Consider the following 16,488-nt stretch of genomic DNA (forward strand, 5'->3'; position numbering starts at 1 on the left):
GGCTCGGCCCCTCCCCAGGTCACGGCTCTGGGAGCGGAAATTCCTGCGCGGGCGAGACCGAACTGGTGCGGATCTGAGCGGCCGAACTTGGCCATGGAGCCAGTCGCGACCTGGACCCCCGGGAAGGTGGCGGCCTGGCTGAGAGGTGGGTGGGGCTGGGGCAGTGTTGGGCTTCAGCACTGGGACCGGGAGAGGCAAAGGAAAACGACCTGCCCGGTTTTCCAGCTGGTTAGTCAGTCAACAAGTATTTACGGAGCGTCTGCCGTGAACCTGGCGGAAGAAAAACTAAGATGACCCTGGGAAGTCGGGGGGGCCGAGTACCCAGAAGGGGTCTCTCATCGCCCAAGCAGCTCAAGAGGCTGCCAGGGTGGCTGTGGGGAGGCAGTGGTTGTGTAATGAAAACGGAGGGTGTTGCCCCAGCGGGCCCACCCCCACTGTATCTCCTTCATCTCCCCTCCGCCTCAGGGCGCAGTAGGCTGTTATTAAACCCATTTTTCAGAAGCGGAAACCTATGCACTGAGCCAGGAAGTGATTTGCTCTGGCTTTGGAAGAGGGCCGCCTGGGTGTCTTTTCCCTTCTCCCCACCTGCTCCCCCTTGAGAGCAGAAGCCCTAGCTTGACTGAAGGGGTTGACATAGCCCCCCCACCCCGCGCCTCCAGGGGAGATGAGCCCAGATGGGTGAGGAAGGGCCCAGATTCTAAGTGAAGACCTTCTGACATGCAGCTGGGGGCGGGCAGGTGAGTCAGGACATCCCTCTGACAGGGAGCAGCTGAGTACACTGGGAGAGGCTGGGGTGACCAGCCCCGGAAAAAGCAGGGATTCAGGGCTGGAGTCAGACACCCAGCCGACTTCCAGGCCCAGCCCCTTCACTCACGGTTTTGCAATACAGGTCTATTTCCCCATCCCTAAAATGGGAAAGGCAGCTCTGATCTCATCAAGTGGACCAAATGAGACCATCACGACCAGGACCTGGAGCATTTAGCTCAGTGTCAGGATCTGTTGGGAGGGAGGCAGCCCAGCATATTCACGATACCTGGGAAAGGAGGTGCTCCAGGGCCCACTGCCACGGAGCAACAGGTTCATGAACCCCTAGTCACATGCTCTTAATGTCACACAGGGAATGAGGGTCAGCTCTTGATCATGTGCACATACGCCAGTGACGGACCCTGGCTTTGAATGGCAGGGTTTCCTTCAAAGAGCGAGAAAGCTAGCTGTTAACTTTGATTTGTTTTCCCATCTGTAAAATGAGAATAACAGCATCTCTACCTCCTAAATTCACTAGATAGTTTTTGTTTGTTTTTTGTTTTTTTTAGGGCCACACATGCAGCATGCGCAGGTTCCCAGGCTAGGGGTCTAATCAGAGCTGTTGCTGCCAGCCTGCACCACAGCCACACCAGATCTGAGCCACCTCTGCGACATACACGGGATCCGAGCTGCATCTGTGACCTACACCACAGCTCACGGCAATGCCGGATCCTTAACCCAGTGAGCGAGGCCAGGGATTGAACCCGCAACCTCATGGTTCCTAGTCTGATTTGTTTCCTCTGTGCCACGACGGGAACTCCTAGATAGTTTTCATATTTTTGAGTGTCTACCTTGTGCCAGGCCTGGGCTGGAATTAGAGATGAACAGTTGCTGAAGGCCCAGTCCTCGAAGAGCTTGTCATCAAGCAGGAGAGGCTGGTGCTCTGGTGCAGGGGTTGGTGGAGGCACAGAGGCAGTGAGAACAGGAAGGTGCCCCAGCCCAGCCTGGGGAGTTGTGGGAGGCTTCCTGAAAGGAGTTAGATGAAAAAGGATGTAAAGGAGCTAGAAGAGCAGTCTAGGCAGAAGGAACAGCATATGCGAGGACCCTGAGGCAAAAGAGCCTTCCAGGAGCTACAGGGAGTCAGTGCTCTGGATCTCAAGTGTTGAGTTTGAAGGGCTGGGCCAAGAAATGAGACCGGACAGGCAGGTGGTGGCCGATTATACAAGACCTTGCAAATCGTGGTAAAGAGTCCATCAATAATCATATGGGGGCTGCTATTTTCTTTTTTTTTTTCTTCTTCTTTTTTTTGTGTGTGTGTGTGTGTATCTTTTTGCCCTTTCTTGGGCCGCTCCCGTGGCATATGGAGGTTCCCAGGCTAGGGGTCTAATCGGAGCTGTAGCCACTGGCCTACAACAGAGCCACAGCAACTGGGGATCTGAGCCGCATCTGCAATCTACACCACAGCTCACGGCAGTGCCGGATCCTTAACCCACTGAGCGAGGCCAGGGATCGAACCTGCGACCTCATGATTCCTAGTCGGATTCGTTAACCACTGCGCCACGACGGGAACTCCAGGGGCTGCTATTTTCTGTCTACTATGAACCAAGAGAGTGGGTCCAGAGCTTGACTTGGGTCATGTCATTTAATACACATGCTTAGAAGGTAGGTGTTTTTATTAGCCCCACTTGACAGTGAGGAAACTGAGGCATGGAATAATAAAGTTATTTGCTCAAGTGCTATCACTCGGGTCGCTCTGACTCCAAAGCCCCATCAAGCATGACTTGAGCAAGCTTCAGAACACCTGGGGATTTGTTAAAACGCAAAGTGCTGGACCCTGCCCCTGAGTTCTGGTTCAGCAGGTGTGGGGTGGGGCTGTGGATATGTCTTGCTAACAAATTCTCCTGTGAGGCGGCTGCTGCAGCTGGTCTGGGGGCCACCTCTGAGAGCTGCTGCCCCATGGGATTCTCCCTCTCAACTCAGTAGCCTTATCTGTGAAATGCGCAGGGCAGAGCACAGCCTGGGTCTCAGGGTTGTCAGTAGGAAAAGGGCTTTTGTACTGCTGGGCAAGGCCCTGACACCCCTGGCTCCCCGCCACACTGACCCCCATTCTCCCTCCAGGCCTCGATGATTCCCTGCAGGACTATCCCTTTGAGGACTGGGAGTTGCCTGGCAAGTACCTGCTCCAGCTCTGCCCCCGCAGCCTGGAGGCTCTAACTGTGTGGCCTCTGGGCCATCAGGAGCTCATCCTAGAAGGGGTGGAACAGCTCCGGGCCCTGGTGAGTGCCTGGTGGCCACACTGGCTGTAGCTTCCATCTCCTTTGGAGGTGCTGATGGGAGGCTGGCCGCTGCCAGGAATTAACCTGCCCCTCTGGTACAGAGCTCCGGGCTACAGTCGGAGAACCTGCAGAGCCTGACAGAAAGGCTGCTGGAGAGGATCCGGGCATTCCAGGGCTTAGTCCAAGGTCACCTGGGGGGCTGTGCCGAGCCCCCTGCTGATGTCCTCAATGCAGCCATCGAGCTGGTGCATGAGGCCCGTTCCCTCCTCTTCTGGCTCAACAGGTACCTCGGGCTTCCCCCAGGTCTGTGTGAAGGGTAAGGGGCCCCTTCTCATCCTTGGCCTCTTCCAGGACCTGGGAGAGAAAAATAGAGCTTGCTCAGCTACGGTGGAAGCAGGCAAAGAAGCTAATTGGTCTGTGTAGGGGCACTGGGATGTCTGAGTTCCCACGCCACTTCCAGCTTGTAACCATGACAATCGCATCAACGACATTGCATCCAGAGCTCTCTACCCACTTGACTGGCTAATGCTTGTCCCATAGGCCCCAGCTCTGATGTCATCTCCTCAGGAAAGCCCTCCCTGTTATACACTCTGAGAGCTCCCTACACTTCACAGCAGTAGAAGTTAAATCATTATTGATGTGATTACATGTTTAATATCTGCCTCCGCAGTGCCTACAACAGGGCCTGGCATTTAGTAGGCACTTGACAATCAAGTCCTGTCTTGAGATGTAGAGTCATCTCATTTATCCCAAATCAAAACCCATCAGAATGGGAATTTTTCCCCAAGTCCCAGATGCATAGTCAGCTCAGGGTGGTCCACTGACTTGACTGTTGGGCTCAGTCCCCTAACCACTGCTCCATCCTTCCCCCTGCCAGGTACCTCTTCTCCCACTTAAATGACTTCTCATCCTGCCAGGAGATTGGGGAGTTGTGCGGGGAGCTGGGCCAGGCCTTGCAGGAGGTAGGAGAACCAGGGGCCAGGCTTGGCCCAGGCCATAGAGACCAAATCAGGCTACAGCTTTTTATAACTTGTGAATCAGCAGAGGATCAGGTGTGAGAGCAGGAAGAGGCGAGGGTGGAAGGAGAGGAGGCCCAGCCACTGGGTAGGGGGCGATGGGGGTGTGGGGGCTCCTAACGGGCTGGGGTAGCTCAGGAAGTTTAACTCAGGAGGGGGAGGAGCAGGGGAGGGCGTGTGTGGTGACTTCTAGGTGCCTGGCCTCCAGGGATGAGAGCTTGAGGCCAAACCTCTGAGGCCACGTAGTTCTGGGAAGGGGGCCCGAATACGGGGCGCAGGGAGGGCCTTCAGGGAACCTCCCTACCCTTGGGAGAAGGCAGTACACCCTACTCAGGGTAGGCCTCTGCTCTCTCACTCTGCTTCCAGGACTGTCCAGCTGCTGAGAAGGAGAGCAAAGTCCTGAGGATTGTGAGTCTGGGGGCTGAGTGGGGTGTCGGGGTGGGATGGGAGGGGGCTCGGGCTAGACATCTGCTCTCCCTCTGCCAGTGCAGCCACGTGGCTGGGATCTGCCACAACATCCTGAGCTGCAGCCCGGAGGAGCTGCTGGAGCAGAGGGCCGTGCTAGAGCGCGTGGCGCTGGATGATCCTTCCGTGAGCTTGGACCTCTCAACTTACCTCTGACCCCGGCAGCCTTGCCTGGGCCCTGAACCCAGGTTCTAGGATCCACAGCGTCCTCTGCTGTTGCAGCTGGAAGGCTCTTTCTGTAGAGATGTCCACGGCCCAGAGGACTTCGCTGGGCTCTTATCCTTATTCAGCCCCTTCTCCAGTCCTGAAGGGCTGCAGTTGGGGTGGCCTCAGGCGACACATCCCAGCCAGCCCTGGGACACGGGACCTGCAGATGGGAGAGGACCTGAACTTTTCTGCTTTAATCTTTGACCAGTTGGGAAAACCGAGGGCCCCAGCCCCATACTCTCGCACCCCTTCCCAGCTTAGCCCTTCAAGAGAGTTGCTGAGAATTTCATCCCTCAGAAATCAGCTCCCCTCAGCTCTTGTGGGAGGAGGAGGCAGAACCCAGAGAGGAGCAGTGGCAAGCCCCAAGTCACACAGCATGTTGGGCCATGCCAGCTCTGTCCCCCATTCCACCCACCTATGAGTCCTGGTGCCCAGCGGGGTCCTGCCCTGCGGCCCCCACACCCTCAGTGACTGTAGCCTCTGCCTCACAGGGCCTGGAAATCCACACCACCAGCAACTGCCTGCACTTCGTGGGCACCCAGGTGAGAGCCCTGCCCCCTTCTCAGCGGCCCACCCCCATGCCCCCTTACCTGCTGGCCAAGCCAGCTTCCAGCCCTGTGAGGGTGCAACTTCTGAGCCCCACACTCCCCATCAGGTTCCCGCCAACTCCCGGCTGCAGATCCTGCCTGGAGACGAGATTGTACAGATCAATGAGCAGGTGGTGGTGAGTGAGGGGAGGGGGCGTGCTGGGAGAAAGGAGGGTCCTGTGTAGAACTCAGGTCTGTGGGTGGGGAGGTTCCCTTGGGAAGACCAGGGTTTGAGAGCTGCCTTCTGTGAGGGGGGACCAGCTCTCACACGTCAGAGGGGCTCCTGAAGGCTTCCTGGAGGACGAGGTGAGGCTGAGCAGGAGGCAGAGAGAGTGCTGTCGGGTCGCCTCCTGCCCGGCTCAAGCCAGCCCAGCATCCCTGCCCTGCCCCTGCCCTGTCCCTCAGGTGGGCTGGCCCCACAAAAACGTGGTGAGGGAGCTGCTGCGGAAGCCAGACGGGGTCAGCATAGTGTTGAAGAAGGTCCCGGTGCCAGAGAGCCCCCCACAGGTACATGCCGCCCAGCCCTGCCCACCCCCCCACCCGCTGCTTTCAGGCCCCCAGTCTGTTGCCAGCTCCATCACCGTGTTTCTGGTTGTTCCTCAGACCCCTCCTCAGGCCCTGGGCTCCGCACACCCAGTGAGCCCATCACTGGCTCCACTCCTGCCGTCTCCAAGGTAACGGGCTCCGCCCTGGGTGGGGTGCATCCTGGCAGGTGAGCCATGGCTCACCTCGTCTCTCCCTGATCTCTCTAGGACACCATCCAAAGACGTCTTTGCCTTCAACCTGACTTCAGACCCAAGTCCTGGGCCCAGCCCTGCTGCCTGGACAGGTAATTTCAAAGCCTCACCAGTTGGCAGATGCCCCAGGCAAGGCATGTGGGGTTCCTGGCTCCGACCCTAGACTCTGACCACCACCCCTACTGTTGGGGCTGGGTCTGAGCCCATGGACCCTCCCCCTCTCTCCTCCCTCCCTGACAGAATCTACCTTCCTTGACCCCGAGTCCCTGCCCAGCCCTCCGGCAACCCTAGCCACACTCCCAGCAGGGGTAGCAGACACACCGGAGCCCCCAGAAGACCCTGCCAAGGTAAGCTCAGGGGCTCAGCGAGGAGGGGTGTGTGGCTGTGGACCCAGACCCTTCTCTAACCTCCTGTGTTCCTTTCAGAGTCCTGTCCTTGGTCGCAAGAAATCAAAAGGTATGAGATGCACCTGACCGGGGCGGGTGGAGGCGGGGGGGTCCCCTGACATGAGGCGCTCTTACAGTGCTGGACAAGACCACCCCCAAGACACACTTCACACACAGCCTCTCCCAGAACAGCTCTGTGTCTGGGCAAACAGCTCATCCTCTGATCTTCAGCCTTCTTGTCACTAAAATGGAAAGAGTCAGCCCTGCCTGGGAGCTGACACCTGTGACATTCCAAGCACAGAGCCTGGGTTCAGAAATATCAGCTGGGGGTGCCTGTGGGGAGTGAGGGAGCTGGTATGGGGGCCCGGGATGCCTTGCCAGCCCCTCACCAACCAGCCACTGTGCTGCTGCAGGCGTGGCAACGCTGCTGAGCCGCCGGCGGGTGTCCTGCCGGCAACTGGGCCGGCCCGACTGTGACGGCTGGCTCCTGCTCCGCAAGGTGCCCGGGGGCTTCATGGGCCCACGCTGGCGCCGCTGCTGGTTCGTGCTCAAAGGACACACGCTCTACTGGTACCGCCAGCCCCAGGTGAGATCCCATTCACACACGCAGGTAAGCGAGTCACCTTGGGGCCCCGGCTCTTGTCCCTCCTCCACCATCCACTCCCATCTGTGGGCCCCAGACCCTCTTGGCCCCAGTATTCCCATCTGTAAAACAGGACACTCTTCAGAGAGAGAACTGAGGTGGTGCATGTGTAAAAGCAGTCTGGAAAGGGTATCACAGGCCGCGGAGAATCACTCTGATTCTGCTTGCCGCTCCTTCCCATTCTGTTCGTCTGTTCATCTTAGTGATGGGCCATTTGAGCAATTGTTTTCCCTCAGCTACCATCCAGGTGTCTACTGTGCACCCAGCTCTGGGCTGGGCACTAGGACACAGGGAAGAATTGGAGTTCCTGTTACTCAGGCTGGTGGGGGAGAGGGCTGAATACACCATCAGGGACAGACCAGGGACACATGCCATGATGGAGGAAGAGCCCAGGGGATGGGTGGGAGCCCAGCAAAAGCAGCCAGGCCACCTAAGGAATGGCAGCAGCTTCCTGAGAAATCAAGGCCTGAGGGTTAGTCAAATGGAAAGGAGACAGAAGACCAGGCAGGGAGAAGAGCGTTTGCAAGGCTGCTCATCTGTGTCTGTTGATGGAGCAGATGCCTGAGCGGGCTCCTCTTTCCTGGCTGTTTCTCTGCATCTTTGGCTTCCCCTTCCGGGCTCAGAGGCACCCCTTGGTCACCCCTCCTGCCCTCGCCCCAGGTTCCTGCTCTGGGCACTGAGGGATCTGCAGTTAGAGAGCCCAGGAGATTCCCTCTTCCCTCCACTGCCCTCAGGAGCCTGAACGGGCCTCCCAAGCTGACCCTCACACTGTAATCCCCCCAGGATGAGAAGGCCGAGGGCCTCATCAACGTCTCTAACTACAGTCTGGAAAGTGGACAAGATCAGAAGAAAAAATAGTTAAGTCTTGGGGTGCGACAGGCTCGGGGTGGGGAGAGGGGAGAGGTAGGCAGGCTGGGGGTGGTGGGAGATGCCGGGTCCAGCCTCTCTGGGTTCTGGGTGGGCACCCCCAACTGAGCGAGGCCCCTCTGCTCCCTGGCAGTGTGTTCCAGCTCACCCATGACGTGTACAAGCCCTTCATCTTCGCTGCTGACACCCTGACAGATCTGAGCAAGTGAGTGCCATCCCCTTCACTCCCACAACTCGCACGTGGGTGCTTGGCGGCCGGGCTCAGGAGCCTGGATGCAGATCCCGGCTCTCGGATAGCCGCTGGTCCAAGACACTCACCTCTCTAAACCTCAGTCTCATCTTCTATAAGATGGACTGATAAGAATTGCTGTCTCTCCGAGTTGCTCTGAGGAGTAAATGAAAGATGATGTAGGTGAACGCCCCTGGCCTACAGGAAACGGAAATTCCCTGAGACCCCTTTGCCCCTGCACAGGTGGGTGCGCCATCTCATTACCTGCATTTCCAAGTACCAGTCTCCAGGCCGTGCCCCCCTGCCCCGAGAGGAAGGTGGGTGTCCACAGGGGTGGGTCTCTCCTGAGCCTCTGCCTTCCCTCCAGTGGGGACTGGGAACTCAATTCCCAGAGCCCACTCCCTGGCCTGCCCAAACCCTGCGAGGCTCCGTGGGTTCTCCAACCGCCCCTGTCCACCCCAGATTGCTACAGCGAGACGGAAGCCGAAGACCCTGATGATGAGGCTGGGTCCCGCTCTGCCTCGGTGAGTAGGGGGCTGATGGGCCAATAGCAGGGCGTGAAGCTCAGACTGACAGCCTCCTCTCCTTCCGCCCTGCCTGCAGCCCAGCCTGGCCCAAGCTGCGAGTCCGCCCCACGGAGACACGTCACCTGCAGCCACCCCCACGCAGGGCAGCCCACGGACCTCCTTCGGCCCTCCGACAGGTGCTGCGCCGGGGCGGGCTGGGAGCCGAGATGCAGGGCTCGGGGCGGGACGGGCACTCCCTCATCCTGCTCCCCTCCCCACAGACAGCAGCGAAGGGGCGCTGGAAGGAATGGTCCGGGGGCTGAGGCAGGGTGGCGTGTCCCTCCTGGGCCAGCCGCAGCCCCTCACCCATGAGCAGTGGAGGAGCTCTTTCATGCGGCGGAACCGAGACCCGCAGCTCAATGAGCGGGTGCACCGCGTGCGGGCACTGCAGAGCACGCTCAAGGTCAGCGGGGCCGCTGGGCGCTGGCAGGGGCTGGGCCACGGGCTTTAGGCTAGGTTCCCGGCCCTCACCTCTGGGTTATGCTGTGGACTGGGTCACGTTCTAGGTTCCACAAGCCAGGCTCTTGATTTGAGGATGGGGGCTGGCCCGGGTCAGGTGCCGGGTTCTAGGTGCTGGACTCCAGAGCTCGCTCTGGGCTGGGGCTCCGTGCCCTCCCTGGGTGGTCAGGACCCCTTAGTCCCTACTCTTTTGCCAGGCAAAGCTGCAGGAGCTGCAGGCCCTGGAGGAAGTGCTAGGTGACCCCAAGCTGACAGGAGAGAAGTTCCGCCGGTGGAAGGAGCGGAACCAGGAGCTCTACTCAGAGGGCCTGGGGGCTTGGGGGGTGGAGCAGGCTGAGGGCAGCTCCCAAGTCCTGAACTCTGACCCCAGAGAACAGTCTTCCCAGCCCCTGCCCTCTGACCTTAAGGAGCACACCCATCGCTGTCCCCTGACCCCAGAGAGTGACCTCCGACCTCCTGACCTCTAACCCTGGCCAGTACTCTAGTTCCTGACCTCTGGCCCTGAGGACCACCTCAACCCCCAGCCCCTGACACGTCTAGGACAGAGCATCCCTGGATTCTGTTCTCATCTGGAAATAGTGCTAATCCATGGTTCTGCCTCCACCTGAGCTCCTGCCATTTCTGCTCCCCTCTCCCCTGGCGTGGCCTGACGTGAGCTTTGTGCCAACAAAGGAGCAGGAGGCTGGGCTGAAAGAACGCTCACCCCATACTCTGACCTGTGGGGGAACAGACCTGCCCCCTCCTTCCCTGGCACTTCTCCCTTCCCCAAGCCAGTCCAAACGGGTATTCTTCACTTTACAACTAAATAAACACTTTCAACTACATCAAGTCAGTTTCTTTAACATAAACCTACGTGCGCCTTTGACATCAGCATTACAATCTGGAACTGGCTTCCCAGAGGGGCTCTGAGGTAAAAAGCTGTCACATGGGGGTGGATGCTATTGGTAACTAGCCCACTTTGCAGCCCACTGGCCTGGGCTCTGTACCCGAAGCTCCACACCTGCCAAGACAGATTGCTAACCCATGGATGGTGGCAGCTTCTATTTGTGCCCATCTCTCCCCCGCCCTTTGGAGAACGAATGGTGCTCTCCTGCCCTATCCCCAGGAGGGGAAAAGCCAGCCTTTTGCTCTACAGATGGGGAAACATCCCTCACATGCAATAGCATGACAGGCAGCCCTGGAGCCTGGGGTGAAGGGATGGGGTAGCCAGTGGGCAGGGGTGCAGGCTGATGTCTCCTGCCAGGAGGGCCCCAGAACGAAACATTTTCTCCCCGTCTCTCCTTAGCCAAGTCTCACCTCCAGCTCTACCTCCAGAGCAAGGATATGCTCCTGTGTTTCCATCCAGGCTCTATGGAGACCTGACCCGCTCTCATCAGCCTCTGACCTCTGACGCCACCCAGCCCCTTGGTGTCCGTGGCCTCCTCTGTGGGCTGTGGAGGGGGGTCAGTGGGAGGAGCTTCCCTTGGTATGGGAGTTCCTTGGTGGAATGCAGACAGCTGGAGGTCACAGAGGCCTCTATGATATCACCACAGAGTGGCAGAGGTGCAGAGAGCAGGACCGCTTGGAATGAGGTTTCTTTGAGGACTGGGGGGAGACTGAGGACGTATGGCGTATAACCAAAGGACCTGGCGGCAGCATGGGACCAACACCACCAATATCAAGCCTTTGAACCGCTTGGTAGGTGGCCGCTGCCTGGCCCTCTGCCCGAGCTGGGCATCCTGGGGTGCAGCAGGGCACTGGAGGACCACACTGGGCCCGGAGGGGCAGTGGCTGCACTGATGGGCCCTCTCCTCACCCTTGCAGAGGGCCCCTCACAAGCCCTATGTTCGGCTGGAGGAGCAAGTGCTCATCAACCGCCGAGACTTCACAAGCAGGAAGGTATGCACGAGGCCAGGGCTGCAGCCTGCGGGGGCCTGCCGTGATCCTTACCCGCAGTGACTCCGCAGTGCCCCTCTGCATGGGGAAGCAGGTCCGCGGAATAACTCTGCCCCTTCTGCCATCTGAACATCCCAGCAGTGATCCCTGCCGTGACCCCACCCCCGTGGCATGTTAGTAACAGCCTGGCTGTGCCCCCACCACACACACAGGAGCCCCTTTAGAATGACAGTGACTCCCCAGCAGAGACCCCAAAAGAGTCTCCCTTGCAATGACCACAGCGAAGACCTAGCAGTGACCCACTTTAGTGGCCACTTGGGTAGTGACCGCTACGCTGATGCCCCCATTCCATGGTCCCCTCTCAGGCAACTTCTTCCCACAGGAGTGGCCCCCAAGAGTCCCTATTCACTGAGAGCAAACTTCCAGGCAGAGGCCTCCTACGGTGACGCCTGCCTGAAGGAAGTCCCCCACCCTCTCCCAGGATACCTGGGACATGCAGGAGTTCATCACTCGCATGTATGTCAAGCAGCTGCTCCGACACCCGGCCTTCCAGCTGCTGCTGGCCACGCTGCTGGTGGTCAACGCCATCACCATCGCTCTCCGCACCAACTCCGCCCTTGGCCAGGTGGGACTTCAGCCTGATCTCCGTCCCCACTGATCTAACGGGCCTGAGCAAGGCACTTCCCTCCCTGGGCCTCAGCCTCCTCATCTGTTCATGATGCTTGGTTTGGATGCTCTCCTAGCGCCTGTCAGCACTGTCCTTCCAGGGGTCTAGAGATCAAGGAAGACTTTGTGGTGGAGGGGGCCCAGCTTTGAGAAATGCATTGGATTTGCAGAAGAAGGGCAGGAGAAAAATGGTGTAGGCAGAGACAGGCAAACGGGTGCCTTGTGAGGAAGGGTGTCCCATTTTAATGGACAGTCACTAAGAAAGACTCACTCCGCACTGAGCACGGCACTCAGAACCAGGGTTCCAAATAGGAACCCGTCATACCCAGTTCTGTCTCAGACACAACCATGTGATGACAAATGCATGGGTGTCATAGAGTATATGGAAACTCGAAGGAGGCGGCGGACCCAGTCTGGGGGTCAGAAGAAAGGGGCATTTAAGCAGAGAGCAAAGAATGAGCAGGGGTTGGCCAGGCAGAGTGAGGTGGGGAGAGGGTTTGGGTCAGAAGCAGCCACATGGAAGTGAGTTCTGTGTGTCTAACTTGAAGTCCACTCTGACTTGGGTCTCTTTTTTGGCGGTGGGGGGGGGGCTTGTTTTGTTTTATTTTTACTACACCCATGGCATGTAGAAGTTCCTGGGTCGGGGATTGAACTGGAGCCACAGCAGTGACAACATCAGATCTTTTTTTTTTTTTTTTTTTGCTTTTTAGGGCCTCACCCGTGGCATATGGAAGTTCCCAGGTTAGGGGTCGGGGGGTGGTATCAGAGCTACAGCCACCGGCCTACACCACAGCCACAGCAATGCTGGATCCTTAACCCACTTAGCGAGGCCAGAGATGGAACCCATATCCTCATGGATCCTAGTCATGTTCGTTAACTGCTGAGTCACAAAGGGAACTCCTAACACCAGATCCTTAACCACTAGGCCACCAGGGAATTCTGACTTGGGAACTCCGCTCAGTGGGTTGGGGATGTGGTGTTGCTGTGAGCTGTGGTGTAGGTTGAGGACGTGTCTTGGATCTGGCGTTGCTATGGTTGTGGTATAGACCAGCAGCTGCAGCTCCGGTTCGACCCAAGCCTGGGAAATTCCTTATGCCACAGGCACAGCCCTAAAAAGACAAAATAAATAAATTTCTTACAAGGAGCATACTTTGTATATGAATCGTGCTATTGAAAATCAATTTTTAAAGATGTCCAGTGTATTGACTAATGAGTTCATAGAGGTGGTCAGCAGCCAGATAACACAGGGTCTTCAAGTCATGTTAAGAAGAATTGGGAGTTCCCTTGTGGCATAGCTAGTTAAGGATCTGGTGTTGTGCCTGTGGCACAGATTCAAGGCCCGGCCCAGGAACTTACAGATGCCCCATGTGTGGCCAAAAAAAAAAAAAAGAAGAAGAAGAAGAAGAAGAATGGGCTTTATCCTATGCCTTCAGAAAGCCAAGGTTTAAAGTATGGACGTGACATGACCAGAAATGAATTTTAGAAAACTTACATTGGCTGCACAGAGTGGACTGTGGAAGAGAGAGGCTGAGAATGAGGGGAGATGGAGCAGGCAGGATCGTGTTGCAGATGCTCAGGGGAAAGATGATGGGGCTTGGAACAAGACAAAGGCTGTGTGTGAAAAGAGCTCACAGGCATTTGAAGCTTCCTAGGTGTCAGATCCACAGGTCTTCTGACTGATTTTCTTTATAGTAAACTCTTAGGGAGCACTTACTACATACATACATGCTACCTTGTGTGGGGGGGGAGGTTATTTATTCTTGTTTTTTGGCTGCATCCATGGCATGTATAAGTTCCCAATCCAGGGGTCGAATCCATATCACAGCAGCAACAATGCCAGATCCTTAACCTGCTGAGCCACCAAGGAATTCCTATCTTGTTTAACATATGTCATCATCTCATTCTTGTAGGAAAAGGGAGAGCAAGAAGTTATGTTTCTGGCTTGAGCAACTGTGTGGAGTGGTGCTTTTTGTGGGGACATGGGGACATAGGAAGAGCAGGTTTGGGCAGGACATCAAGGTCAGTTTGAGTTTTGTAGAGTTTGATACACCCTTGCGATATCCACACAGAGCTGCCTAGATGAGGAGTGGGTGGTCAAACCTGAAATACTTCTGAGAGCACAGGGATGGAGGGGGCCACATGAGAGTGACTGGCATCTAGATAGATGGTCGCCAAAGCTAAAGGAAGGATGAGATTGCCTGGGACAGTGTTGAGGGAGAAGAGGACCAAGACGGATCTCAGGAGAGTCTCTAAGCAGAGAGCAGGAGGAGTGATCAGTGGAGGAGGAACCGGGGAGAGGGCACTGCCAAGGGATCCGGCGCAGGGTCAGATGAGCTCAGAGATGACGCAGGATAAGGACTAGGAAGCACGCCCTGGATTTAGCTCTTGTGACCTTGACAAGAGCTGCCTCTGAGGTGGTGGAGGCAGAAACCCAGTTGCCAAGGTTTGCACAATGAGCAGATTGGGGGACCGTCAATGGAACATGACATCAGTTCAGAACACAGGTACCAGCATTTTGATGCAGAGTGAAAAAGGATGAAAAAGAGTGAAACAGAAACTGTGTTGGGGGGATGGAGAGAGAGAGAGAAAGAGATGGTATTATGGTGTAAAATGTAAAAGATATTTCGAGTCCCAGTCAAATATGCTAAAAACCCTGGTATAGGATATGTGCCCATGAAGGTAAAATTTTAGAGGCCTATGGATGCCAGACTGGTTCGAACCTCCTCCTACAGGCCATAGGGAGCCATGGAAGGTTTGGGGTGCAGTGAAGCAACTTTGATTTAGCCATAGATACTCATGACTTGGAGACGACAGTGGCGGGGGGGGGGGGCTGCTATTTAGGAACAGTCTTTCAATAAATAATAAGGAGAGTCTACTGGCTTCAGTGGTCAGCAGGGTGGACCTGAAGGACCCATAAGGGGAAAGAAAGCCCTTCTTTGTTGCAGGCAAGCATCCCTGACCCACAAGGTCAGGGAGCCCATAAACATTAGTTTCCATCTGAGTTTAAGAAGCTCTGCCCAGGGAGTTCCTTTCGTGGCTCAATGGTTAACAAACCCAACTAAGGAACCATGAGAATGCGGGTTTGATCCCTGGCCTTGCTCAGTGGGTTAAGGATCTGGTGTTGCCCTGAACTGTGGTGTAGGTCTCAGATGCGGCTTGGATCCTGCGTTGCTGTGGCTCTGGCGGAGGCCAGCAGCTATAGCTCTGATTCAACCTCTAGCTGTGGGTGCAGCCCTAAAAAAACAAACAAACAAACAAACGGAGAAGAAGAAGCTCTGTCCATTCCCTTGTGACACAGTGGGTTAAGGATCTGGCATTTTTACTGCAGTGACTCGGGTCACTGCTGTGGCGTGGGTTCAATTCCTGGCCCAGGAACTTCCACATGGAACTTCCACATGCCATAGCTGGAGAGATCAGGAGGCCGCCACATGTGACAGTGAGCCTTGAGGCGCTGAGTCTGTGGGCCATGGAGGTGAAGAAGACGAGGAGCCCAGGTGACTTTGGTAACTGTCAGGGTGGAGTCAGGGAGCTGTTCATGTCACAAACTATAGCAGGGTCACAACTTAACGGGGGGTTGAGTGAAAGTGAGCTGGGTTTTAAACAGAATTCAAAGTCATCTATCCATCAATCCATCCATATCTTGGATCCAGGAGTGGGGGCATATCCAGAAGTTTGGTCAGGCCTGGCCTGGGGGGTTTGGGAGCTGGAGCAGCCAGAGGGGTTGGGACAAGCAGAGAAGCAAGGATGGGGCTCAGTGTCCTCTCTCGTGGGCCAGGGCTTTTCTTCCCAACTCTGGGGTCTGTTCTGCTTTTCCTCCACCTCCCTTTTGCTACTCTACAGGTTAGGAGCAAAGGTTTGTAGCCAGACAACAGCCTTTTTCACTAACAGTCTAGCTGTCCCACCTTTCTGATTCCTCAGGTGTAAGATGGGAATGAAACCAACTTTGTAGGACGATAGCGATGGTGACATGAAATAGTATTTTTGTGGTCTTAGCATGGTGCCTGGCACCTGCGTGGAAGGTGTGCACTAAAGGAAGCTACAAAGATGCTGAAGATGAAGAGCAACAGGAATCTGGGCCTTCCCTTCCCCACAGACGTCCTCTCTCCCTGGCCTTGCCCAGGCCCCGCTCCACTGACATCTCTGCCCTTCTCTTTCTGTCTTCCGTGTAGAAACACTATGAGTTGTTCTCTACCATAGATGACATTGTGCTGACCATCCTTATCTGTGAGCTTCTCCTCGGCTGGTTAAATGGCTTCTGGATTTTCTGGAAGGTGAGATGCTGGGTGCCCCCTGCCATCATCTCTATTCCTCCTTAGGGACTGCACCCTGTCCATCCCCCATCCCGAGCACCTGCCTCTGCAAACTGAAGGGTGCATGTGTGTGCACACATGCAGCGAGAGAGACTGACTACCTCTGAAATGTCTGTGATGCAGTAAAAAAGTAGCTTGTACTAGAAGTGCAGCTTTCTTGGGTTCCAACCCCTGATCCAGGCTTCCCTAGTTCTTTGATCTTGGGAAAACTTTGAGACCTTCAATGAGAGCATCTACCTTAATTTATAGGATTCAAGAGTAGGGAGTCGGCAAAGATTTTCAGTAAAGGGAGTTGACCTTAAAAATAAAACATTTATCAGGAGTTCCCATTGTGGCTCAGTGGTAATGAACACAACTATTATCCATGAGGATGTGGGTTCGATCCCTGGTCTCATTCGGTGGGTTAAGGATCTGGTGTTGCCATGAGTTGTGGTATAGGCCAGCAGCTGCAGCTC

At 56.1% G+C, this 16,488-nt stretch overlaps 2 protein-coding genes across 3 annotated transcripts in view; both read left to right on the forward strand.

Annotated features, from left to right (window-relative positions):
• On the forward strand, window positions 1-10,798 carry CNKSR1 (connector enhancer of kinase suppressor of Ras 1). Of its 2 annotated transcripts, none has more exons than XM_047792718.1 (21): window positions 1-145; window positions 2,863-3,020; window positions 3,122-3,303; window positions 3,898-3,982; window positions 4,403-4,444; window positions 4,523-4,627; window positions 5,200-5,250; window positions 5,364-5,432; window positions 5,701-5,802; window positions 5,899-5,969; window positions 6,048-6,124; window positions 6,273-6,379; window positions 6,458-6,488; window positions 6,832-7,004; window positions 7,845-7,918; window positions 8,062-8,133; window positions 8,401-8,474; window positions 8,620-8,681; window positions 8,761-8,860; window positions 8,945-9,126; window positions 10,715-10,798. In XM_047792718.1, exons 1-21 carry the CDS (start codon window positions 94-96, stop codon window positions 10,796-10,798), a joined length of 1,953 nt encoding a protein of 650 aa, XP_047648674.1. In that variant the 5' UTR covers window positions 1-93. The 2 variants fall into 2 exon arrangements, with proteins under 2 accessions (XP_047648674.1, XP_047648673.1); XM_047792717.1 differs by lacking the exon at window positions 10,715-10,798 and adding an exon at window positions 9,380-10,006 and having other exon boundaries at window positions 3-145.
• The window catches only part of CATSPER4 (cation channel sperm associated 4), an 18,060-nt gene continuing 12,359 nt past the window's right edge, over window positions 10,788-16,488 (forward strand). Inside the window, exons 1-4 of the mRNA XM_047792719.1 lie at window positions 10,788-10,859; window positions 10,986-11,060; window positions 11,539-11,682; window positions 15,893-15,994. Of these exons, the coding sequence (XP_047648675.1) occupies window positions 10,788-10,859; window positions 10,986-11,060; window positions 11,539-11,682; window positions 15,893-15,994 (393 nt within the window). The remainder of the gene's footprint in view (window positions 10,860-10,985; window positions 11,061-11,538; window positions 11,683-15,892; window positions 15,995-16,488) is intronic.

This window comes from Phacochoerus africanus, chromosome 8 (assembly GCF_016906955.1).
Source record: "Phacochoerus africanus isolate WHEZ1 chromosome 8, ROS_Pafr_v1, whole genome shotgun sequence".
NCBI classification, from domain to species: Eukaryota; Metazoa; Chordata; class Mammalia; order Artiodactyla; family Suidae; genus Phacochoerus; species Phacochoerus africanus.